Raw genomic sequence first — 25613 nt, 5'->3', positions numbered from 1 at the left:
TCCCAGGCTGCAGGGTGGTAGTTCCTCTTGCTTCTGGTGTCTGCCCCTGGTGGGTGAGGTTGGTCCAGGGGCTGGTGTCGGCTTCCTGGTGGGAGGGACTGATGCCTGAGTCTTTTCCTCTGGTGGGCAGGGCTCTGCCCAGGGGTGTGTTTGGGGGTGTCTGTGAGCTTAGTATGACTTCAGGCAGCCTGTCTGCTGATGGGTGGGGCTGTGTTCCTGTCTTGCCGATTGTTTGGCGTGAGGTGTCCAGCACCTGAGTGTGGGAACCTCCCTTCACCTTCAGCTTCCCACCAGGGTTGCTGTTCCCCTTTTTAATCCCTCTCTTCTCTTTCTCTTTCTTTCATCCTACCCAGTTAGGGGGGGATTATTCTTGTCCTTTTAGGTGTCCAGTCTTCTGCTGGCGTTCAGCAGGTGCTCTGAGAGAATTGTTCCCTTTGTAGATGAACTCTTGATGTACTTGTGAGGAGCGAGGACTCGTCCTCCTTTTCCACCATCCTGACTTGCAGAAGCATTTTCAGTGTAATGATGTCACCTTTAGAAAGAACAGCTAATTATATTAGTAATAAAATGACAGAAAAGTCATTAGAATTTTAAGTTTATGAGAGAGAATGTGATTTTAAAAAGTTGAGAAATACTTCAAAGAATGAGGTGTTATTAAGTGAAAATTATTTTGATGATGCAGTGTGTATAATTAATGAATTTCTGGATAAAGAAGTGAAAAAAAAATTGTGAGGCTTTCTTTAAATGTCTCACAAAAAAAATGAGGCTTTCTCAAAGGTGTTGTTTTTAAAAAATCTCCGTAAATACTTGAAAAGCCAACTAAAAAATGAAGTAATTTCTTTAAATTGAGATATAGTTCATTTACAATATTATATTAGTTTTAGGTGTGCAGCATAGTGATTCAGAATTTTTATAGATTATACGCCACTTAAAGTTATTATAAAATATTGGGTAAAGAGTGAAATAATTTTAATGGCTTTGTATAGTTCTAGTCACATGCAGTTATTGAAAATTGGTAATCTGTAAGAGTTCAGAATTTTTAGCCAGTGGAACCTGACTGTATTATTTCTTTTGTAGTAATGTGGTTTCTCAGACATTTCACACTTTCCTGTTTTGTCAGAGATTGCTGATTTTTGTTATGGTACACATTCAATTTCTTTTTCTTCTTTTGAAGTAAAGCAGCTTCATAGCTGTGGCTTATGTTGTGTTAAAAAGGTAGCAGAGAATAGCATGTTTGAGAAGATAAATGTCAGGAATGCTGAAAGTAGGTAGTCTTTCAGATTAATAGGCAAGGAGGTCAGTAATTGCATGGATCGAGTAAGCTTAGAAATAATATTCTTTTGGTTCTGCAGTGCTGTTAAAACATTGAATTAATTTTTAGATGCTGCATTTTGATGTTTTACTGTTCCATTATGGCAGAATCACCTATTTTGTAACGTGAAGTTGCATATGGGTATGAGGCTACAGGAGATGTTACTTGATGTTTTCAGGGGAAAACTTAAAACATGTATACCTTTCTGAAAATTACCGTTTTATTTCCCCCCTCTTCCATCCTGTTTTCCTGTTGTTCTTTAGGGCCCCCCAGAGTTTCCGCAGCACACACCTGGGCCTGTTCCCAACAATTTCAGCCAGCCCCCGCGGCTTCCTCTTCAGGACCAGTGGAGGGCCCCGCCCCCTCCGCAGGATCGAGACCCTTTCTTCTTAGGAGGTAAAGGATGGTGCAGAGTAAGGAAACAGAGCTGTATGGGACGATGTGCCTGAATATCTAGAAATAAGAGGCACAATCTAGAATTCTTTCTGGACATTCACACCCAGATACTGCTTGTAACTTTTGTCCGTAGTGAGGCAGTACATCAACCCGATTGCTGTGACGTGCGTCTTCTGTGCAACCAGAGGGTAGTAATGTCACAACACCCTTCAGTTTCAGGTGAACCGAGGTTCCCGGGTCATCTCTTTCTGGAACAGCGCAGTCCCCCTCCACCGCCACCTCCTCCCACGCTTCTTAGCAGTGGTCACCCTGTGCCCACCCCCAGTCCCTTACCATTCACCCAGCCCGGACCAGCGTTTAATCAGCAAGGACAGCAGCCTGTGTTCCCCAGAGAGAGGCCTGTGAGGCCAGCCCTCCAGCCGCCAGGGCCAGTGGGGATTCTGCACTTCAGCCAGCCAGGGTCCACAGCCACACGGCCCTTCATCCCTCCTCGACAGCCCTTCCTGCCCGGCCCAGGACAGCCGTTCCTGCCCACCCACACACAGCCTAATCTTCAGGTACGCATCACGAGCTGGCTTTGTGCTTCAGAATTCATGTGAGAAACTGTCACATTTTTTTCTAGTCTACTAAGCGGTGGAGATTATTTAAAGAACAAAGGTGTTAAATTAAAATGTTCTCTTTATTTAAGACAACTTTCTTAATAGTACTGCTTATCTCCTTACTCATAGGAGAATTGGAGAAAGTGTCGTTTTTGGGGAAATGCAAAAATTCGGTAGTATGATTTTGTAAAGGATATACTATATACAGCTGATAAAATTAGGACAGATTTTGATAATACCTTTGCTTGTCATTGCAAGGTTCTTAAAGGTTAACAGGAAATAAGGTTCTTTGTCAAATTATGTTCCTGCACTGTGTAGTGGGGAAAAGGGTTGCCGTTCCCTCGTTATTTGAGGGATTTGAGTGCCCTCTGCTGGTGGGTTATGTTTCATCCGCTGCCTTGGGTCTGCTATCTTTCTTACCCTGCACGTTTCTTCCTGTGTTTTTCGTTTTCTTGTTAAGGTATGTAATGATGATGTGCTTGAACCAGTTGTTTAGAAACATGTAGAATATGTACCTGAAATAAAAACAGGAAAATAGTTGTTATTTAAGTTGTTACATTACGAGAAAATGTTTTTTTCTTTTTATTAAAAAAATGTAATTTGGGAATTCCCTGATGGTCCAGTGATTAGGACTCCACAGTTTCACTGCTGAGGGTGCGGGTTCAGTCCCTGGTCAGGGAACTAAGATCCTAGAAGCTGCCCAGCACAGCCAAAGGGAACTCTCTCTCTATATATGTATATGTTTTTATATATATATACACATATATATATGTATATAAAACATCTGCATTGCAGAAATAAGTATAGGTAAGCATTTTAAGAGGAAAGGGAATAACCCCACTATCTGGAAACAGCTGTCACTAACATTTGCGTGCACAAGTTTTTCCAGTCTTTCTGGTGCCTGCATTCTCATCATGGTGCTTTCCTGTCCCAGTTAGCATGTTATCTTCACCTTCTCATGGCAGTGAATGATCTTTCACTATGTCATTTAGAAATCCTGCACAAGTTGCCATGTTGTGGCTGTCACTTTTGGGCATGTGTTTATTGGTTTCCATATTTGGGTATTAGAAGCAGTGCTGCAGGAAACATCCTTGAGGTTGTGTTTGCTTGCATCCTTAGTTCTTTCCTTGGGATAAATTCCTGGAATTTCAGGATTCAAAGGATTTAGGGCAAATATAAAATGCAAGCTAGTAGCTTTTGGCTTATGACTGCACTGAAGATAATATTACTTCGTCAACAAATCTAAAATGAAATTTTAGTGCCACTTGATGTTTCTGTCTGGTGTTGGGGTTTTTAAGGAGATGGCTGAATTGGAACATGAGTAGTACATACGTGATAAACTGTTGTTTCTCTCTTTTTTGGCCTGGAAGGGGCCCCTGCATCCCCCGCTGCCCCCTCCGCACCAGCCCCAGCCGCAGCCCCAGCAGCAGCCCCCGCTGCAGCCCCAGCACCAGCCCCCGCTGCAGCCGCCCCCGCAGCACCAGCCGCCGCCGCACCAGCCTCCTCACCAGCCGCAGCAGCACCAGCACCACCACCACCTCTCTGTCCCTCCCCCGCCCCTGATGCCCATGGCTCAGCCCCAGTTCAGGCCTCACATGCAGACGGCGCAGCCGCAGCCAAACAGCAGTCGGATGCAGTGCCCCCAGCGCCAGGGGCTGAGGCATGTAAGTGTCCAGTGTCTTCAGCTGTCTTCTGGGGATACCTTTTATGTCACAGCGCTCTTGTGTATCTAGATGTTCCTATGGCGATAGATGATATGATTAAGTGACACAGAGGTTTGGGACATATTTCTGGGTGATCATCATTTGACCTTTGCCAGTGGCTTGCTTCTTGGTGCTGAGATTGCCTCTGTCTCCTCGGGCAGTGAACGCGTAAGTAAATGAATCCAGGAAGGATTTGTCGAATATCCTTTGTTGTCAGGCACCACTCTAGCTCCTGTGAATAGAGCAGTGAACAAAAGAGACACATTCCCTGCCTTCGTTGAGCTTACGGTTAATTGTGGGGGGTGAACTGCATTGATTTATGAGGTTATGCTTCAAGTACTGTCCTCAGATGTGTGGCTTGTCAGGCTTTAAAAGAGACTGGGAAATGCGTGTCGCTTTAAAAGTCAAAGACTTGCGACTTCCCTGGGGGTGCAGTGGTTAAGAATCTGCCTGCCGATGCATGGGACACGGGTTCTATCCCTGATCTGGGAAGATCCCACATGCCACGGAGCAACTAAGTCCGTGTGCCACAACTACTGAGCCTGCGCTCTAGAGCCCGAGAGCCACAACTGTTGAGCCCACGTACCACAACTACTGAAGCCCGAGCGCCTAGAGCCCGTTCTCCGCAACAAGAGAAGCCATCGCAGTAAGCCTGTGCGCCGCAACAAAGAGTAGCTCCCACTCGCTGACTAGAGAAAGTCTGCATGCAGCAACGAAGACGCAACTCAGCCAATAAATAAAAAATAAATAAAAAGAGATCGCATATAAAAAAAAATCAAATACTAGTCATTGTTACTGTCTTGTCCTCCATTTAATAACTTAGCCTGCACAGAGGCTCATGGTCAGGGTTACAGGCTATAAGGTGAGATAATTGAGTTTTCCCTTTAATACTGTTCCTTTTGGCCTTGAGCTTCAAGCTTGTTACTTAGCTACTTTTAATCTCTGTTTTCTTCCTGCCTGCCTCTTTCTTAAAGTAACATTGAGACTAAAATGTGGTAAGAAATAAGAAAGGATTTCTAGATCTGGAAAGAGGGTGCTTTGTAATCTGGGCTTCATTTTGTAAGAACACTGGCAGGCGACACCCCGAGCCTCGGGCTGAGCAGCCTTGGAGGGCAGTCCAGTCCTCTCCCAGCCGTCTGCCATCTCACAGGTCTGCATACCCCTCTGCGCGTTGGGTTTCTGTTAAGAATCCTGAGGATAAAGACGATTGACAGTGTCCTCTCCGATGAAACCTTCAGCATCTTTCTCTGCCAGGGAGTAGTGTTTCTCAGGGCACTGACTTAATGCTTCATTCTTTGTTTGTTCTGCCTTGAACTTAGGGGGCCCATTGGAGCGGTGGTACCATTAACCTGGCTGTCTCTCCTTGTGTGGGAGTCCTTGTTGATTCTGTTAGAAATGCCTGTCCCCATCCCGTGAGGCACCAATTGCAGTCACGTGGGGTAATATCCGTAAGGAGGAGCCTGTCTGTAGGCGGGTATGGTACCTTTCCCAGCCCCGGTCCCTAACAGAGTTTGCTGCTGCACAGAGTGGGAAACATTTACGCAGAAAAAGGTGTTTACCAGTGGGAGGGTATCTGCCCCCCAAGAGAGAAGTCACTTACTCAGAATGATTTTTTTAAGTATTTTTATCTAACGTGCCTTTTTATGTTTCTTTTCCCAAGTTTCCAGTTGTAATTAGAATTTCTTTCTTCTTGTGATAGAATACAACTTCTCAGAATGTAACCAAACGACCAATGCAGCAAATGCAGCCAACTGCTCCAAGAAACAGTAATTTGCGTGAATTACCTATAGCACCGTCACACGTTATAGAAATGAGTAACAGTCGCTGCTCCTCCACACCTGCCGCTCAGGTAAAACCTGTCATCAGCACGTCACCACCCACGAGGCCCGGTGTGGGGCCCAGGAACTTGCAGGGGAAGACTGACGTGAAAGTCAAGCCAGTTAGCCCCGTGGGTCAGCCTAAAGAGGAGCCAAAAACAGAACCAGAGGTAGGACTTTTTTTTTTTAATTAAAAAATAATGTTTGGTCTCACACAGGAAGACCGTATGATCAAGCTCTGTACCTCTTAGTTCACTCTTATCCAGTGAGTTCTTCACAAAATCTTACCCCTTTCTTTTAACTGGGTCCTTCTTTTAACCCAACAGCCACATTCATGAGAGATACTTCCGTTTTCACTGGTGCTGTATTGGATTGTATTTATATATTTATACAGCTATAGTTGTATGTTACGGAATGTGTGTATATCAGGGATCTTAGCAAACTATCTCTCTAAAGGGCCCAGATAATAAATATTTTAGGTTTGATTGTCCAGCTTGTCTCTCAGGATTACTCAGCTCTGCTGTTTTAGCACAAAGCAGTTGTGGACGGTCTTCCATCAGCGGGCACGGCTCGTTCTGGTGGCGCTTTATGCCAGAGTCGAGCATTGGGCCAGGTGTGGCTCCTGAGCTGAAGTTAGCGGACCCCTGACGTTTCCTCTTACGTTCCTGTGACTTTTTCTGGTTTTACGCTGTGAACTACTAGAAGGTAGAACCACTTGTACTTTGGACCTTTAAATAAGATGGGGGGGGGGGTGTTGTTTTGAATTGTATGTATTATTGCTGATTTCTAAATAGGTATAAGACGGACTTCCTAGGTGGCGCAGTGGTAAAGAATCCGCCTGCCAAGGCAGGAGACATGGGTTCGAGCCCTCCTCTGGGAAGATTCCACATGCCACGGAGCAACTAAGCCCGTGCGCCATTAAAAAAAAAAATAAATAAATAAATAGGTATAAGTGTTGTAAGAATAAATAATAAATGCAAGTCAGTATTCTGCATGATTTCCAATTGAGATATTATTTGGACCTTGATTTAGTTTTGGCCACTTGGTTATATTTTGCTTAGAGGCGGCTCAGTATCAATGCAGTATTAGTCATGAACGTCTAAGTTTTTTAAAAAAAATTCTTTACATTAGTAAAAATGTATGCCTGGGACAGACCCCTTGGGGCCGTTGGTCTCTTGAAAAAGAGGTGAGCGTGCCTGTCTAATGCTTCCCTGCAGTTAGAGTCCATCTTGGGCTGTTCCCTAGAATTACGGATACAAAAATTGGGTGGTGTCTGCACAGTGCAGATTCTCACAAATCGTAGGCCTCTCGTGTAGCATAGGTTAGAACACACCCTTGGAATGCCAGGACTGCGGCTAGCACTGCGGCTCTGAGCAAGTTACTTCACTTATCACAAGCCTCAGTTTCCTTTACTGCTGGGTGTATGTGCCCGAGAGGCTGCGAAAGACCAGTATGTGGAAGTTACGCTAATGTAAATATTATATAGAATGTAATAAGTATCCTATTAACTGAATGTATAAAAGAGTAATGGCACAAAGAGTTTCCTTAGGTAAGGATATAAGCAAGTCATGTTTTATTAATCATAATAAAAACCAGTTAACACTGGATTTTACCTTTCAATCAATTAAATTGGGGGGTGTCAGATTTTCTTCTAATAAATTATTGTAGCAGCTGTAATGTTTATCTTGCTTTTAGTTTATATAGCTAGTTGCTGACTCGTGTATAAACGGGTTTTGTTCAGAAAAATGAGGTCACATACACTTCCCCCCCAGTTCATGCATTTTACTTATTTATTTTTAATAAATTTATTTATTTATTTATTGGCTGAGTTGGGTCTTTGTTGCTGTGTGCGGGCTTTCTCTAGTTGTAGCGAGTGGGGGCTACTCTTTGTTTTGGTGCATGGGCTTCTCATTGCGGTAGCTTCTCTTGTTGCGGCGCACGGGCTCTAGGGCGTGGGCTCCAGGAGTTGCAGCATGTGGGCTCAATAGTTGTGGCTTGCAGGCTCTAGAGTGCAGGCTCAGTAGTTGTGGCTCATGGGCTTAGTTGCTCCACAGCATGTGGGATCTTCCCGGACCAGGGATGGAACCTGTGTCCCTTGAATTGGCAGGCGGATTCTTAACCACTGCACCGCCAGGGAAGTCCCAGTTCATGCATTTTAAATCTTGGTTCCAGTTCTGGTGGGCTCAGCATCCTGGGGGGTTAGGATCCAAGGCCTCCATGGCTCTCGGGCCAACGAGGCGGTGGTCCCTGGGGACCATACCTGGGGCAGTGACAGACACGTCACCATGCCCCCCCAGCTCTGGCTGTTGCCTCAGGTCTCATGGTGCCCTCGGAGCTCACGCACCTCCAGCCCACATACACTTTTATAATAACAGTGGCTAAATAAAGTGAGAAAAGTGGCTTTTTAGGCACACCAACTCGCCACATCTGTCTGTCCCTTTCACAATAGTTGATTTAAGCAGGCTTCTGAAGAAGTCTTCTGTGGAATAAAATGGATGCTTTGTGCATGAAATGGAACTTGCAGGTGGCCATTGTGTAAGTGGAGTGTCTTAATTTGTTTGCTTTTAATTTTCTGTGCACATAGAATGGGACCAGGAGTAAAGTTTTTTTTTTTTTTTTACTTTTTAAAATCTAATTGTTTTGCTTAGGTAAATGTGGTTTATCTTCTTATATTCACCCAGTTGATAATGATATAATAAAGGACAAATCTATTTAGAAGTATTTCTACCTATATTCTTGAACATACCTTAACTCTTTTTTGATTAACTTGGGGAAGAATCCTAGTGAATATTAATTATTCCTGCATTTGAAACAGTGGGCCCTCTGGCCTCTTACTGTTTCCCTAGAATGCCCTGGCCCCTGTGCTTTTTGAACTTCTGTTTTTCTGTCTTCCCCTTAATGTCACTTCTAGCTCTGTGTAGCCTTTATGCAGCTTCAGATTTGTTCTTTCACATCTGTCCTAGACTTCAAATTAGATGACTGAGTTGATCAGAATTGCTTCTAAAAGGACAAGTAAGCCCCAATGAGGGCTTGGCTCTATATCTTGTAGGTCAAGTGCATGGGCTCTGGGGGCACCAGCCGACCGACTCTTAAGCTACGTTTTGGTCTTCTAATTCCTAACTTCTAAGGTTTGTTAATGCCTAAATTCTAGATAGATTAAATCTTGTTATAGTCTTTTGTAAAGGATCTGTGAGTGATGAGATCTATGGTTTTTTTAAGAAAATTATCACAATTTTAAACAAATGCTTAACTTTTTTTTTGTTTAAGAACTTTTATTGAGGTACAATTGACATACAATAAACTGCATATATTTAAAGTGTACAATTTGATTATTTTTTTTCTTACTAGTAATGTATATATGGCAATCCCAATCTCCCAATTCACCCCCCGCCCCCGCCAGCTTTCCCCACTTGGTGTCCATATACATGTTGTCTACATCTGTGTCTCTGTTTCTGCCTTGCAAACCAGTTGAGCAAATGCTTAACTTTTAATAAACTTTCCTCTTTGGATGCTTTTTTTTTTTTTTTTAATTATTGGACTTTTACAAAGATTCTTTTGATAGACTTTCAGAATGGTTTGGAACTGGCATAGTCAAGGCATTCCTTATATACCATTAATATTCCAATACTGCAATTGGCAGCATTTTGATTCTGAGGAGAGTGCATGAGTTCAAGGTCAGAGAGATCGACTTGTGCTGTTCATTAGAAGCAATTATTCTGTGACAAATGAGTTTGAGATGAGGCTGAAAATTCTGTACGAAAAATCAATAGTTCTAATCAGGCCCTTTCAGGTCATTTACACCCCACCTTTTGTTGGTTCGTCAGAGAAGAGCCAGATAAAACCTGTGTGACAGTGAGGCCTCCCTACTGTTGCAGTTTCCATTTCAAACATATTTTGATATCTTAAATGAATAGTTTAATTGGTTTCAAAGTTGTAAATGAGTGGAAATTTACATTATTTCATTTTTACTATTCTGATAAGATTTTCCAAATTAGCTTTAGCTGTGTAATTTTTTGTTCCCTCCCCAGGGGAAGGAGTTCTACTTAAAGTCTATAAGCAGATTCTGAATGGCTGCTTTCAAATCCTGAATTAAAGTGTTGTTAGGAAGTGCCTCTTCTTAAGTTCGTTGAAACAGACTGGAAGCGTGCCCTAGCCTTGCACTCCATAGTGAACCGCGCATGTTTTCTGTTTCAGTTTCCTGATGAAGATGAGGAAACGAGGTTATACCGCTTAAAGATAGAGGAGCAGAAGCGCCTGCGGGAGGAAATCCTGAAGCAGAAGGAGCTGCGGCGGCAGCAGCAGGCGGGCGCGAGGAAGAAGGAGCTGCTCGAGCGGCTGGCGCAGCAGCAGCAGCAGCAGCAGCTCTGCCCCCCGCTGGCCCCGGCCGAGCAGGAGGAGCAGCCGCTGGCACCGTCACCCCCCAGCGGCAGCCCCCTGTTACCCTTGCCGGGGGCACAGGTCAGACCCAATGTGAAAAACAGACTGCTCGGGAAAAACCAAGAAGCCGTCGTTCCAAATGCTCCCCCCAAAACATGCAGCTTCGTGCCCTCTGGTGCTAACACGCAGTATCCAGGACAGCAGATGAAACCACTGAAACATTTGAGACAGGCCAGAACCATACCTCAGAGTCCAGCTCCCCACAAAGTCCTGCCGGGGAAGCCTGCAGACGGGGAGGGGCCGCCCCCCGCCCTGCAGACTGCTCGGGCAGCGTCCCTCCAGGGCCGGCCCCTGGAGGCCAAGCCTGGCGCCAAAAGGACTGTCGTGCACCGGGCCAACAGCGGTGGCGGAGACGGGCCGCACGTCAGCTCCAAAGTCAGGGTGATTAAGTTGTCAGGCGGGGTAAGTCAGCGACGTCACCAGTGCCTCTCGGAACCTGTTTCCCTTAGTGTGTCCTGACTCCCAGAGAGAGTGTTTGAGGGAAGGGAAGTCAAGTAGCCTCTCTTACAGTCATGTGGACCAGCCTCTCCCCACTCGAAGGTGCTATGAGAATTGTCGTTTACATTCTGCTTCCAGCTGGGACCCGTGTTTCAGTTGTCTCTTTGAATCTTAGTGAGAAACCAGGGTGACATTTCCTAAATTAGATGTTTCTCAGCTTCAGCCTCTTTTTGGAGATAATTAATGATAGAACCATCAAGTTTGTTTTAAAAATAAAATTTCCTTTACCATAAAACAAGTGATCTGTTGTGTGTAGCTTTAGATTCAGTGAGCATCTCTTTGGCGGGGTGGATGTGGCAGTGTGTGTGTTGCCTTTAACAATCAAAGATTGTTTCCTGTCTTCCCGTTCAAGCTAATTCCCTCCACATCTCTGCCCCCACCGCCCACCCCGTTTGAGGGAAAAAGGGATTCACAGAATTCTAAAGTGAAATCATGTATGATCTTACCGCGTGCTTTCAGAAGTGGAGCATACCTCATTTCTTTCTTCACCTTAGAACAGTGCCCATTTCAGAGCATTTTCAGTAAAGCACAATAATTGCAGTCTTCCATTGCAGTTTGGGTAAATTCAGTACTTAAACTAAACAGAGTTGCTGCAGATAGATTCCCATTTCAGGAGATTCTCCTGTCAGCATCTATAGGATACTTGGCTTCCTTAATCCCGCTGTATAGTCTTTTCTTCTTGTAGAGGAAATGCTCATCTCTTGCTTTAATTTTGATGAATTCTGCCACAAACTCCCTGCGGTCTGAGTAACAATCATATGCTCCGCATTGTGTGCAGTTAGTAGTATAAACTGGGGAAGCAAGGGGGAGAACTGTAAGACACAGGCTCTTAGAGCAAACTAGCTATTGATGATTACTTTTAAAACCAGAGTATTTACAGTAAAACAAAAAAAGGACCTCTGATTCTCAGTCCATCCAGGGAGAGCAGCGCCACGAGGAGCGGGAAGGGGTTGTTTGCTGTGCTGGATTCAGAGCAGCTCATCGTTAGCTGCTTGAGGTGAAAACCCAAGCCTTCATCAGTTTCCAGTGTCTGTGTTGCTTTTTGCTTTTGACCTTGTTTTAATCGTACTTTGTCAGTGTCTCATTTTTTACTTGAGTTACTTGAGTTATAAACTTACGAGGATGGGCCATGGGGCCGCGGTTGGGAAGAGGCCTTTTCCGTGGGCAGCCACGGTGTGGCTGTGCGGGCCATGTGCTCTGGGCTCTGGAGGACTAGCAGGGGTGTGGCGGGGCTCTGCTGTGCATGGGCAGCCTTCAACTGATGAATTCACCTACTTCCAAAGAATTCTTTTACTTCAATTTCTGCTGTCTTTTTCTCTGGTGGGAAAAATATGGTTTTTATGTCAGACCATATTCCAAAATCAAGCTATATAATTTTACAATATGCAGGAAAACAACGGAGGAATTTTACATGAAAATAGCTCTCTGCCAAACTTCAAAATGGTTTTTTTGGCTCTCCTTTTAATTCTTAAATATTAAGTTAAATAACCAACATGTTCTTGTAAGTGCTAAGTATGCTCTCATTTTTCCTTCTATTCCTGCCCCTGCTATTTCTCTCCTTTCACGGACTGTGGCATTAATGGCTAGGAGTGTGCTACGTTGTGCACCTGGAGCTGAGCTGGCCACCCTGGGGAGGGTCTGACAGGGGCTTAGCATTGGGGAGGATTGACTTGTATGCCGTACCTGTGCAGAATGTTATTTATGCATTTTCAGGTTTATAATGATTTGTTTAATAAGAGTGTTTCATTTTCAGTTTGTTCTGGTATTTTGTTACGAGCCCAGGACTTCTTCATGTTCTGTTAGTACAAAAACACAATATATATTCTATTTATAAGGTTTTCTAGAGAAGTGTATATTCTTCAGAGAGTCAGTTTTATTTACTTCACTTTTTTCTAACCTAAGCTGCCATCTAATGTATTAATTACATTATTCTTTGCATTCAGTGGTCTCCTGATTCTTTTAGTTGGCCTCCAGACAGGACACAGGACTATCTCCGTACATACTGCTGTTCTAGAAATTGTGTCCTGGTGGTGATCACGGTAAAAATCTGTATCTATAGGATTGTTAGGAAACCAGAGATTTCCTGGGAGTCTTACTCTGATGTACAAATTGAAAATATATTACAACTTAAATTAGGTTTCTCTAGGTGAACTTTTACCTGTGAGGCAATGGTGAATCAGTAAGGACTTCTCTTTTGTCATTTTCCATATTTCATTATCTACAATTAAATAATTTATCTTTGGATTTTATTAAGTTGGGTTTTTGAAAGGTGAAAGAGCGCAAGTCTTAAGACTATAGGTTTTTCATTCTGCCCTTTCATTAATTATATTATCTTTAAAGTGATTCTAATTCCTGCTGAACATGGAAGGAGAGTTCTATCTAGTCTTTTTACGGTGTTCCACTTCGTTAGAGCTAATGCGTTATGGACTTGGGAAGCGTTTTCACAGAGAAGGCACTAAAAACTCTTTATTGGTGGGGCGCTCACAGGGTCCCAGGACCAGGGCCGGGGGCTGGGTGAAAGCTCACTTTTTTCGAGGGCTGTCCGGGCATCATGAGTTCCTGCTCGGCTGTTCTCAAGTTCCTGCATGTGGAGCGTGGAGATAGAGGCTGTCAGCCCCGGGACAGAGTGCACGTGTGTGCACACGAGGGTGCGAGAGGCGAAAGCAGCGTGGCTGTGGATGAGGAAGACCTGTGGCTGGATGCTTGTCTGTTGTTTATTGTCTTGGGGACTCTTCTGACACGTAGAAGGTACTTTATAAGCGTCCATTTTCTTTTGGAGTGCTCGTAAGGCCCCTTCTGGAAGTACACTCCCTGATTCTATGCTGTGTAACAGGTCAAGCTACTGCCTATCAAGTGTTTAGCACGTATTCACAGCATCCTTCTGAGTTAGGTCTGTTATTTCCATTTTATAGGTCAGTAAATCAAGTCTCAGAGAAGTTGCATTAGTAGTCTAGGGCCACTCAGCTACTAATTGGTAGAGTGAGGCTTCTGAATCCCGTGCATTTTACTGTTATTTGTAATATCTATTTTTGCCACTCCTTCTCCCCGTGTGTTACATAGTTCTAGATTACGGAGCATAGTCTGCTGTTTCCAGTGAGTATGTGGCAGTCAGAGTTGATTCAGAACATTTTTGATGAGGTTTCATTTTGCTTGCTGACCCCAGTTGGTAGTGACTGGCTGCAGAGCATGTCGAGAGGGATTCCGAGGTACAACTGGGCGCCCTGAGTGGTGGCTGGCTCCAGCTTTGGAATCAGGACTGGGGAGTGGCCTGGTGCACTGAAGTGACCACGCTGCCGCCGGGTATGGTGAACTAAAGTGAGGGTCGGTGTACCCTGGCCGAGGGAAGCTGTGACTTGCTGTGTGCTATAAATGTGTCTTTGAACATTTCTGTGTGAATCAAAGTAGGTCAAATTTTATATTTAAAACACTGAGTTGAAATCATTAAGGGAATTTGAAATTTAAAGAGACCTTTTGTTATGAGGCTAATCAATCTCTGTGAATTTTAGCTTTTTCCCACTTAATTGTCTGGCTTTGTTAGCTGAAATTTAAAAAGGAACAAATTAATGCTGCTTATAAAGGGTGTTAGGTATTGGCAAATACTGCTTCTGAACTTTCATGGGCCTCCTTGAATATCATTTGATTTTCATTTGATGGAGTGATTTAAAACATAGGAATAATCTCCATTTGCTCATTTCTCAGAAAGCTACTTTTAAGTATTTAATTTTCAGAAACCAAAAGAGCAATCTTGTTAAATCATAATTTGGGGAATTCCTGGTGACGCAGTGGTTAGGACGTGGCACTTTCACTGCCGAGGGCCTAGGCGCGGTCCCTGGTTGGGGAAGAACTAAGATCCCACAAGCCACAGTGTGGTCCCCCCCAAAACCATAGTTTTGTTCATAACCAATACATAATACAGAAAAATTGTGCAAGTAATGACAGCACATATAGAATGTTTCCTTAGTGTACACTTGTTATAATCATCCTCAGCCACGTTTTGTGATTAAACACCTGAAGAAAGAATTAGAGCAAGCCTGTGCCGTGAGAAATGCGTTTATTCATGAATTTAGTTAGGCCTGGAGCTCTGTCCTCAGTTTAGGGGAAACGGGGAGCCTTTGAGGTGTTTGCATCGAGTTACCTGGCCACAGTGAAAACCCTAGTCTCCTCCTCAGCAAAATGAGACTCAGTTCCTCCCAGGGTGGCTGTGAGGGGAAGCTGTTGTGACACAGGTGTGGCGAGTGGCACAGTGCCTGGGCGCATGGCAGGAGCTCAGTACATATTACCACCCTTTCCTTTCAGTTAAAGGAAGGAAAAGTGTGTTCTTATAGTGCCCTTTAAGAAAATGAAAGCAGATTCTCAATGCAGCTGGTTTATTCTAGTTGAGGTCATGAAAATTTTAAGAATTTGGCAGCAAATTAAGCAGAGAGTCCTTTGTTCTGCTGGCCACACGGAGAAATGGGAGGAGCACAGAATGCCTCCGCAGGAAGGCCAGCTGTCCAGATGTGATACTCTTGTATTTTATTTTTAAAATTAAAAGGCTGTCAAAATGCTTCATGCAGACGGGTCCCAATTTGTTTGAGCTTGCTTTTGGGGGTTGCTCTGCAGTCGTAGATTTCCTCTCTTCCTCAGAAGTTATTCTCAGATTTTCTCTAGCGTGGTGGTAGAAGAGGTAATATGTACACACCTGATCTTTTTTTGTGGCGTGGAGGATGTTTAATTTTGATACATGTAATCTCAATTTAAGAGAAGTTGCAAAAATAGTATAAGGAGTTTCTTACACTGTTTATCAGATTTACTAGAGACAGAACGTTGGTTTTGGAGTCGTCTGTCACTCTTTGGGGACTCTAGTCTGAGAAGGAGTTGCAGGCAGGAATAGAAGTGGTCACCCTCGCTGCCTCCCGTTCTCTGGACGCGCCCTGTTGTTTCGAGGTCTGGCCCCCTCGCGCTTGCAGTTCTGTCTTGGGCTTGGTCCGCATGCTCAATGTGCCCTTTCTCTGTCCTGTATCTGCACGTCCCCGTCACGCCCTGCCTGCCGCTGGAGCTGTCTCCTAGTCACTGCTCCCAACGGAGGCTGGGTTTCCTCTTCAGCTCATTTTTTGTCTCCAGATTTAGTTTAGGACAGTTTCAAATACGTTATAAATATTTAAGAAACGTGTTGAAATAATTGAGAAAATAAATAGCTTCTCCCTTTAAAAGTATAGGTATTGTTTATGGTTTCTTTATGAAAATATCAAAGGAGGAATTAGTGCAGTGTCATGTCTCCCACTTCCCATGGTACTTCTGGTTATAAAAGTAGTAGCTGTGTATTGTAGACATTTAGATGACACTAGTAAGTGAAATACGGTAACACCAAAACCAGCATTAATTCTTGTTAATTCAGTTCACAAGATGCAACTGTAGCGTACATCTCATTTGGCTGCTTTTTGATGAGTCTGTGGTTATGACTCCTTCTCTGGGAGACCCGTGCCTTAGGCCACGGCAGAGCAGGCTCGCGTTGTGGCTGTCATCCTGTGACTCGCTGAGCTGCCTGGCCACCTCTGGAAGCCTCAGCTATCCTGACGCACTTGGTTTCTGGCAGAAGCTGAGTTGATGCCACGGTTTCGGGTAGTACCCAGGAGCCAAGGCTGTGCTAGAGGACCAGGAAAAAGCAAGTCAGATGAAGTGAGTGGGAAATGGGGGAGTAAAGGACAGAAACTGCAGAGGGATGGGCTCTTGATAGAGAAGCATTCCTGAGAAGCCAAGTGTAAGAGAAACTGCTTTGATGCAGGTAGAGGGGCCAGGGGAGGCCCTGCCCAGCGGGACGGGGAGGGGGCGGGCCTGGAGGCACGGCTCCCAGCCGGCCGTGAGAGCCCAGACTCCTGCCTCGCTGGCCCACACGCCCCTCCCCTCTCCTCTCCCCTCCCCTCCTCTCCTCTCTGGCGGGGAGGGGCCGAGGGGCTGGCTGTAGTTGGGCCTCATTTGTCGCCTGAATCATTTCCCTGTCAGAGGTGCTGAGGAGAAATCGGACAGCGAAAGGCAGGTACTGGGAGAGAGGAGCGTGTATGTTCTGGAATCTTCTTTCGCAGGAGGAGCTACTGTGCGTAGATACTTGTTTTTAAGAGCTTTGAGACACTTCAGTGGAAAGAATTGGTAACGTCTAGAGACATGACCTTTTAAGCATTCTTAAACATGCGACCTCTCATTAGAAATTAGGAATCAGGATTTGCTAACCCACCTTCTCCAGCACAAAAAGAATCTGCTTCCTCCATTGTCTTGGGTAACTGCCCACTCCTCACTCCGAACAGCTAGCAGGAATGGGAGCCTCGTCATCTCCACGGGGAAGTTACCTGGTGCTCTAGAGTAGGTCCTTCCCAGCTGCCCATCCAGGGCAGGTTGGAAGCATCTGCTTTCAGAGCCTGGAGCTTCACCCCTGCGGGGCGCTCTCGCTGGAGAGGCCAGAGTTCATGGCCCTCTGCTGGGTGGACTGCAGCCTCACTTCTGGCAGTGCTTTCCCTTTTTAGACTGCTAGGTCTGTGCTGTAGAAATTGGAGAGTCCTGGGGTATCAGATCCTCTCGCAGCCTCAGGGCTTTGGTTTGTTTCTCCAGAGGCCAATTAATTTTGCTTTTAAAAGATTTCCCCAAACCTGACTAGTTTCAGAGAGGTAGAATGTTGAGAGAGAGAGAGGGCGCTTGAATAATGGCATGCTATCACCGTGCGGCCAGGTCTAGTGTACCTGCTGGTTGCATCCTTTTCTTTCCAGGAAGCCCAAGCCCTTCTGAGATCCCTTTAACCTTACGGAGTTTGTTTCTGTTGAACCCGTGTAGACCTGCTACTGGAATCGTATAGGAAGCATTTTAGACATAAGTTGCTGTGTACGTGTGTTGCATGCTTGCCATATGTAAGGGTAATTTATTGCAGAGAATAGATGAACACCGCACGTGTGGAGTGTCCTCACCGCATATTGTGTTGCAGCAGTTTAATTAGGGAATTGACCCAGGAGCCTGGATAAGAGTGTTATTAGCCTGTTTATTTTCTTTTACCTTTTCTCCTTTAAATAGTAGTGTCAAAGACAAAATAAAGAAAATAGAGCCTTAAATATATTTGTGTTTAGGAACTTGGTAGAGCACGCATATCATTTACTGTCCGGGTTCTGAGGGAGCTTTCTGAAGATCGCCGGGCTGGGCCCAGCATTGTTGCAGTTAATAGAAGCCTGTTCCGTGAGGTCTGGGCTAGCAGGTCAGCAGCATTGCCATGACAGTGAAGTAGGCCTTATCGAAAGGGGAATTCATGAGAGGCTGCCCTGGGACCCCAACCACTGTCCTTCTGTGTGTCCCGACAATGTTATCTGTCCTCTCAGTACGGAGTATCAAATGTCTGTCATGAGTACAGAAATTAATTTAATGTCACCTGAAGACATGCAATTAATCTTTTGGAGGTTTTCATAATACCTTTACAGAAAGAGTTGCCAGTTTGGCGGATTTGGATTTTGGGGTTTAGAAGAAGATAAGGAAAATTAATTTTTCATCAGGGTTAATACAAGCTAGCAGGGCCACAAAGGCTGAGAAAAATGGTTGGGGAATTTGTCAAGTGTTGTCACTCTAGAATAATGCTGCTTAGTGTCTGATAGGTGTAATCAAGGTTGAGATTTCTATAGAGAGGGATTAATCAATTTGCTCACTACTGAATGCGAGTCAGTGATATCACTCCGTCATGGGGTTTAAGAATGAAAATAAGATTTGATCTGTCAAATTGCAGGACGCCCTGACAGTATCAGTGGGCGTTTTTATCTGTACATTTAAACCATGTGTTATAAATAAATTTGTCCTGCTAATGGTGGTGGCTACAAACCTCATTTTTCCTAACAATTAAGTTGATAAAAAGTATTCCCTAAGCTTACTTAATTCAGGAAGTGCCTTTTATATTTAAGAGAAACTGCTCTCAAAAGACATTTTTAGTATTCATTAAAAGATAATCATTTGTGGAAAAAACCAACAAAATATTTCCAGTTTGGTCTAAGGCCAAACTTCCTTTTCTCTTCATCTGTTTTGGAGGAAGTAAAAGATACTTAAAATCATGTCTGAACACACTGCTGTGTAAGGAATTTAAAAGGGAACTGTGCCACCCTAGAGGGATTCACTTTGAAAGTGGATTTCCTTTCTTTGAGTGGAATGGAATCTGCCATCCACAGATGGTAGTTACTTCCTTACATTAAGATAATAGGGTTCTGAAAGTCCTAATTTAAACCAACTATTTTTAAATTTACATAACTAGGTACTAACAATTTGGGGATGTCTTTCAGTGCTGCTCACTGCGCGCGTATGTTGAAGACTCGTAAATAAACGGGGGGTTCAGTTTGGCTTGGTTCTCATTCACCTTTCTTCTGTGTCCATGTGTGTAGGTGTGAAAATATGTTTCTGGCCACAGCCTAGAAGTTAGTAGGTTGACTTTTGCCTAGTGTTAACCAGAATAATTCTGGGATTTAAAATTTCTCCCAAGAATTAGCTTTTTCCTTGTGCTAGTTTGAAAGAAGATAATTGTTCTCTCATTTGGAAAAAAAAACTTTGTTTTTCTTCCAAAATGAAGTAACTTGTTACTTATATTTAAGCCTTAAGTCCTCAGCATGGTTTCCAGAAAGATGTGAAAGCAGAGGTTACAGTAGCCTTTCGTTAATGTACAGTGGTTACAGTGGTGGTTAGTCCCCCTGTTTCCAGCCCTGCTGAAGCTAGTTATGTTAGTGTCAGCTCCTTGCCTGCGAGGTCGTGTGCAGTCTGTGCTTTGGAACCGCCAAGACAGGACGTTCTAGCAGCACTTACTGTGTGACCAGGGATCTTGGGCTTTTCACTTGCAAAGTGAGGGTAATAATATTAACCTCGAGGGAGGGCTGAAGGGAGAAGGTCTGTGCAGACCCGAGTGTGCGTCTCGTCCCATTGAAGCCGTTCAACAAACAGCTCTGTCCATCTTCCCGTGAGTGGAGCATGTTGAATGATACCAAAACTGGCAATTAAGAGCCTTAGCGTGCCTTGGAAATTCCTGTTACAAAGTTTATTACATCATTTGTAGCTGTAGAAGCTATGAAACATTGTCCTGAGTATAAGTAACTTCAGCACTTACCCAGGGCTTCCCCTCGCTTGTCGGTAAGCACAGTAGCAGTTTTCCCGGCAAGTTGTTGGGCCTTTGTCATAATCCTTAAAGGCCTGAAACATCCCTCTCTCTTATTCATTGTTGACTCAGCCGGTGCTTGTCGTCTGCCTGCTCTGTGCCCGGTGCTCTTCTCTGTCCTGAGGATGCTGAGGTGACCAGTGCCCCCCGTGGGGCTCCCATTCTCGTGCGCGTGACAGGACGGTGAGCGGCGACGCACGCTGTGAAGGAAGACAAAACAGTTGCGTGGCCTGGGAAGCCGTAGGACTGGAGAAGCTGGGGGCCCCTCGAGGGAGCAGGTCAGGCTGCTGTCTGCTGAGGCTCCCCACGCAGGGAGGAGTAGCTGAGATGCAGACTGGGAGAGAGGAGGCCAGTGTGGAGGGAGAGAGGAGAGCACCGGGGTGGGCGGTGGGGGGGGTCCGGGCCTGCAGGTACTCTCGTCACAGATGCCCTTGTCCTGTGTCTTCTCAGGCCATCTCTTAGTCTTAAATGGAGAGGCTTTTTGTGATACCTATACCTGTTATTTCTGAACTTTAGATGGGAATCAAACCTGCTTTAAAAAGTAAACTTTTTTGAATGAAGATAAACGTTTAGAACTTTGTGCTGCGGGGTTTTGATCTGACCAGATGTTGTCACACATAAATTATCACCAGTCTCGTACTCAAAACAGCAGTAAAGAGAATTTTTATTATTTGGGGTGTTTATTGACTAAATGTTTATGCTCTCAATTCCCAGTTTAAAAATCATCAGAACAGCCCAGTGTTCCATTATCACCCAAGTACACACACGCAGTGCGTACCTCAAAAGAGGCGGACACCCTACATTTGGTGCAAGCTCTTCTTTTTAAATAAGTTTACTATCTGGATTATCTACTTGTGTTTTTGGCTGCACTGCACAGTTTATGGGATCTTAGTTCCCCAGTGAGGGATGGAACCCAGGCCCCTGGCAGTGGAAGCGTGGAGTCCTAACCACTGGACCACCAGGGAAGTTCCTTTTTTTTTCTCTCCTTCTTTCCTTCCTCCCTTCCTTCCTTCCGTCCGTCCGTCTTTCTTTCTCTTTCTGTCTCTTTCTCTCTCTCTCTCTTTCTTTCAAGATTATCTACGAAAAACTTTTGGATTGGTAAAGAAAAAATCGGTGACGATACTCAGCATTTTGTCCATTGCATGTGTGGACATCATTTCTTAGTAGTGGTTAATTGCTGATTTTTACAGCATGGCAGGAATTTTTTTTTTTTGAACTTTTATTGAGATACAGTTAACAGACAGTAAACAGCTTATATTTATTTAGAGTGTACAATTTGGTATCCCAATCTCCCAATTTGTTCCCCCCCAACCCTCCCCTCTTTCCCCACTTGGTGTCCATGTGTTTGTTCTCTACACCTGTGTCTCTGTTTCTTCCTTGCATTTCCTCTTTCATAGTTGTTAGCATTTGCCTTATGTATTGAGGGGCTCCTATATTGGGTGCATATATATTTATAATTGTTATCTCCTCTTCTTGGATGGATCCTTTGATCTTTATGTAATGTCCTTTCTTGTCTCTTGTAACATTTTTATTTTAAAGTCTATTTTATCTGATATGAGTATTGCTACTCCAGCTTTCTTTTGATTTCCATTTGCATGGAATATCTTTTTCCATCCCCTCACTTTCCGTCTGTATGTGTGCCTAGGTCTGAAGTGGGTCTCTTGTAGACAGCGTATGTATGGGTCTTGTTTTTGTATCCATTCCGCCAGTCTGTGTCTTCTGGTTGGTGCATTTAGTCCATTTACATTCAAGGTAATTATCGATATGTATGTTCCTAGTACCATTTTCTTAATTGTTTTGTTTTTGTTTTTGTAGGTCCTTTTCTTCTCTTACGTTTCATGCTTAGAGAAGTTCCTTTAGCATTTGTTGTAAGGTGGGTTTGGTGGTGCTGAAGTCTCTTAGCTGTTGCTTGTCTGTAAAGCTTTTGATTTCTCCATCGAATCTGAATGGGATCCTTGCTGGGTAGAGTATTCTTGGTTGTAGGTTCTTCCCTGTCATCACTTGAAATATATCATGCCACTCCCTTCTGGCTTGCAGAGTTTCTGCTGAGAAATCAGCTGTTAACCTGATGGGAGTTCCCTTGTATGTTATTTGCCGTTTTTCCCTTGTTGCTTTTAATAACTTTTCTGTGTCTTTCATTTTTGTCAATTTGACTACTATATGTCTTGGCGTGTTTCTGCTTGGGTTTATCCTGCCTGGGACTCTCTGCGCTTCCTGGACTTGGGTAGCTGTTTCCTTTCCCAGGTTAGGGAAGTTTTCAACTATAATCTCTTCCAATATTTTCTCAGGTCCTTTCTCTCTCTCTTCTCCTTCTGGGACCCCTATAATGCGAATGTTGGTGTGTTTCATGTTGTCCCAGAGGTCTCTCAGGCTGTCTTCAGTTCTTTTCATTCTTTTTTCCTTATTCTTTTCCACATCAGTGATGATCACCATTCTGTCTTCCAGCTCACTTACATGCCCTTCTGCCTCAGTTAATCTGCTAATGGTTCCTTCTAGTGTATTTTTCATTTCAGTTATTGTGTTGCATATCTCTGTTTGTTTGCTCTTTAATTCTTCTAGGTCTTTGGTAAACTTTTCGATCTTTGCATCCAGTCTTTTTTCAAAATCCTGGATCATTTTCACCATCATTATTCTGAATTCTTTTTCTGTAAGGGTGCCTATCTCCTCTTCCTTTAGTTGTTTTTCTGTGGTTTTATCCTGTCCTTTCATCTGGTACAAAGTCCTCTGCTTTTTCATTTTCTCTATCTTTCTGTGGCTGTGGTTTTCAGTTCCACAAGAAGAAATGCTGCTGATACTGCTTGATACTGCTGTCTGCCCTCTTGTGGAGGAAGCTATTAGGAGCCTCCTGTGTGCTTCCTGATGGGAGGGACTGATGGTGGGTAGGTCTGGGTGGGCAGAACTCAGTAACACTTTAATCCGATTTGGTGGGCAGAGCTCAGTAAACCTTGAAGCTGCTTGTCTGCTAATGGGTGGGGCTGTGTTCACATCTTGTAGGTTGTTTGGCCTGAGGCTACTTAGCGCTGGAGCTTACAGGCTCTTTGGTGGGGCTAATGGTGGACCCTGGGAGGGTTCCCGCCAATGAGCACTTCCCAGAACCCCTGCTGCCAGTGCCCCTGTCTCCTCGGTGAGCCACAGCCGCCCCCTACCTCTGCAGGCAACCCTCCAACACCAGCAGGCAGGTCTGGTTCCGTCTCCTATGGGGTCACTGCTCCTTCCCCCTGGGTCCTGGTGAGCACACTTTTTTGTGTGCCCTCCAAGAGTGGAGTCTCTGTTTCCCTCAGTCCTGTGGAGGTCCTGCAATCAAATCCCACTGGCTTTCAGAGTCTGATTCTCTGGGGATTCCTCCTCCCATTGCTGGACTCCCAGGTTGGGAAGCCTAACATGGGGCTCAGAACCCTCACTTTAGTGGGTGGACTTCTGCAGTATAACTGTTCTCCAGTTTGTGAGTCACCCACCCAGCATTTATGGGATTTGAGTTTAACGTGATTGCGCCCCTCCTACCGTTTCATTGCAGCTTCTCCTTTGTCTCTGGATGTGGGGTGTCTTTTTTGGTGAGTTCCAGTGTCTTTCTGTGGATGATCGATGATCGTTCAGCATTTCAGGAATGTTTTCTGATGCACACAGTATCATCGCTGAACTGAGGGCTGGCCTTTTTAGTATCATAGTGGCATTTAGTAAGTACGTATATACTAATTGACAGGGGCTATAACCTAGTATCCTGATACTATAATCTTTTTTTTTTTGTAGCGCATTCAGAACTACTTAGTTTTTAGAAGTCTGAGCTACCGTTTATTGTTTTATTCAATAACTATCTCAGTGCTATCTATATGCACAGGAAATTTTGGTTGGTGAACAAAAATAGACTCACCAAAGTCTAAACCACTGGTTTCTCTAGACCCTTAGAAATTGGCATGTGCTTTAGGTGTCCGTAGACTTTGACCTCCTCTGATGAGCTTCTGGGGAGTCCATAAAATGGAAGACTTTCCCAGAAAGCTGACCACGCACAGCCAGTTGGTTTATCCACACTTGTGAGCAAGGTGGAGGTTGGAGACTCGGTTAGTAGACTGTCAGGCAGCTGAGCTGTGTGGAGAGCTTGCGGACCCAGTGCCTCCTGCAACTATGACACAGCCTCTGGCGGGGCCTGGGTGTTGGTGTGGAGTGTCAGCCCATGTGAACCATAGATGTCTTTTGGAACAGTAAGACTTAACCTTGCATACTGAATTTATGAATCTTATACTAACATAATTTCAGTGTGATTTTAGGCAAATTAATAAGTGATGGATTCCTGGCTTTTGAAGATAGGAATATGTGGTGTACATCTTTAAATTTTTCAGCTTTTTAGTATAGAAAATTTCAAGCATATACAGAACTAGAGTTCACATAGCTTTTCAAGATAAGGACTTTGAAAAATTGTGTGCTGAGAGTAGGCCATCCCTGCTTGTCTGGGGTACCTGCTCACACCCTTTGGGTAGAAGATCTAGTGGAGAAGTTTCAGGAAACACAAGAAGCAGTCTAGCTTCATGTGGCTCGTGGTCCTGCCCAGTGGCCTGCCTTTCCGTAGTGTGCCTTTTTTCATTTGGGAGCCATTCCTCCATCAGGTTGGTGGAACTCCCAGCAGGGTCACGTTTCAGGCAGTTACAGCGGCCATCATAAGAGGCACAGAGTCACAGAATGTGGGGGGCACCAGCTGGTTCAGCCAGCCTCAGCCCTGGCTGGAGCATCCCTGGAAGAGCCTTTAAAATATGCTCATGTCTGGGTTCCAGCTCCAGAGAGTCTGGCTGGATGGTCCTGGGTTACAGCCCAGGAACTCGAACATCTGAGCGCTCCCGGGTGACTGACGTGCGGGTCGAGTGCCCCTGACTCGTCTCACACTAAGTATGATGTGAGCTGTCGATTTTTGGTAGGTTTCCTTTATCAGGTTGACAAAAGTCCCTTCTGTTCCTTGTTCACTGAGAATTTTTATTATCAGTGCTTTTCCATTATCAGTGCAGGTGGTCATGTGGTCTGTTAATTGATTTTTGAGTGTTAAACCAACCTTGTGTTCCTGGGTAAATCTTGCTTGGTTATGGTGTGTGACCATTCTTCTGTGTTGCTGAACTTAGTTTGCTCATATTTTGGTGAGAATTTTTTTCATGTGTGTACGTGCGGGATATTCTTTTGATGTCTTCGTTTGACTTTTGTATAAGGGTAATACAGCCTCAGAATGAGCGGGAAAGTTGTTCCTCTGCTTCTGTTTTCTGAGTGAGATTGTGTAAGATTAGTAGTCTGTCTTTCTTAAATAGTTGATAGACTTTGCCAGAGAATCCATTTGGGTCTGGGTTTTTCTTTATGGAAGGTTTTTAGTGATCAATTCAGTGTCTTCTCAGATTTCCAGATTTTCTCTTTCTTCTTGAATCAGTTTCAAGATATCTTGCATCTTTTATGGAGTTTGTCCATTTCATCTAAGTTCTCTGATTTGTTCTGTGAAGTTGTTCAAAATACCCTTTTCAATTTCTATAGTGCCGGTTTTGATAATCCCACTTTTATTTCTGATTTTGGTAATTTGTGACTTTTTTCCCCTTTTCCATGGTCGGTTTAGTTAAAGGGTTATCAGTTCTGTTGGTCTCAGAAATCTAACTTTTGGTTTGATTGATTTTTCCCTATTGTTTTTCTTTTTCTTTTTTCTTTTAAAGAGAGTTTTATTGAGATATAATTGACATACAATAAACTGCATAT

General features: G+C 44.2%; 1 protein-coding gene across 10 annotated transcripts in view; it reads left to right on the top strand.

The window, feature by feature from the left end:
- Nucleotides 1–25613, top strand: part of RBM33 (RNA binding motif protein 33) — a 123097-nt gene that overhangs the window by 72236 nt on the left and 25248 nt on the right. For 9 of the 10 annotated variants that reach the window (XM_057730525.1, XM_057730532.1, XM_057730530.1 and 6 more), the window contains 5 exons: nt 1576–1708; nt 1922–2265; nt 3678–3971; nt 5710–5997; nt 10022–10666. In XM_057730525.1, the coding sequence (XP_057586508.1) occupies nt 1576–1708; nt 1922–2265; nt 3678–3971; nt 5710–5997; nt 10022–10666 (1704 nt within the window). Of the gene's footprint in view, nt 1–1575; nt 1709–1921; nt 2266–3677; nt 3972–5709; nt 5998–10021; nt 10667–19970; nt 20082–25613 lie in introns of all 10 variants that reach the window. The other variant, XR_009053085.1, reaches the window with a different exon arrangement.

Source organism: Hippopotamus amphibius, chromosome 4, assembly GCF_030028045.1.
Source record: "Hippopotamus amphibius kiboko isolate mHipAmp2 chromosome 4, mHipAmp2.hap2, whole genome shotgun sequence".
Lineage (NCBI taxonomy): Eukaryota > Metazoa > Chordata > Mammalia > Artiodactyla > Hippopotamidae > Hippopotamus > Hippopotamus amphibius.
This window is presented reverse-complemented; position numbering and strand designations above follow the sequence as displayed.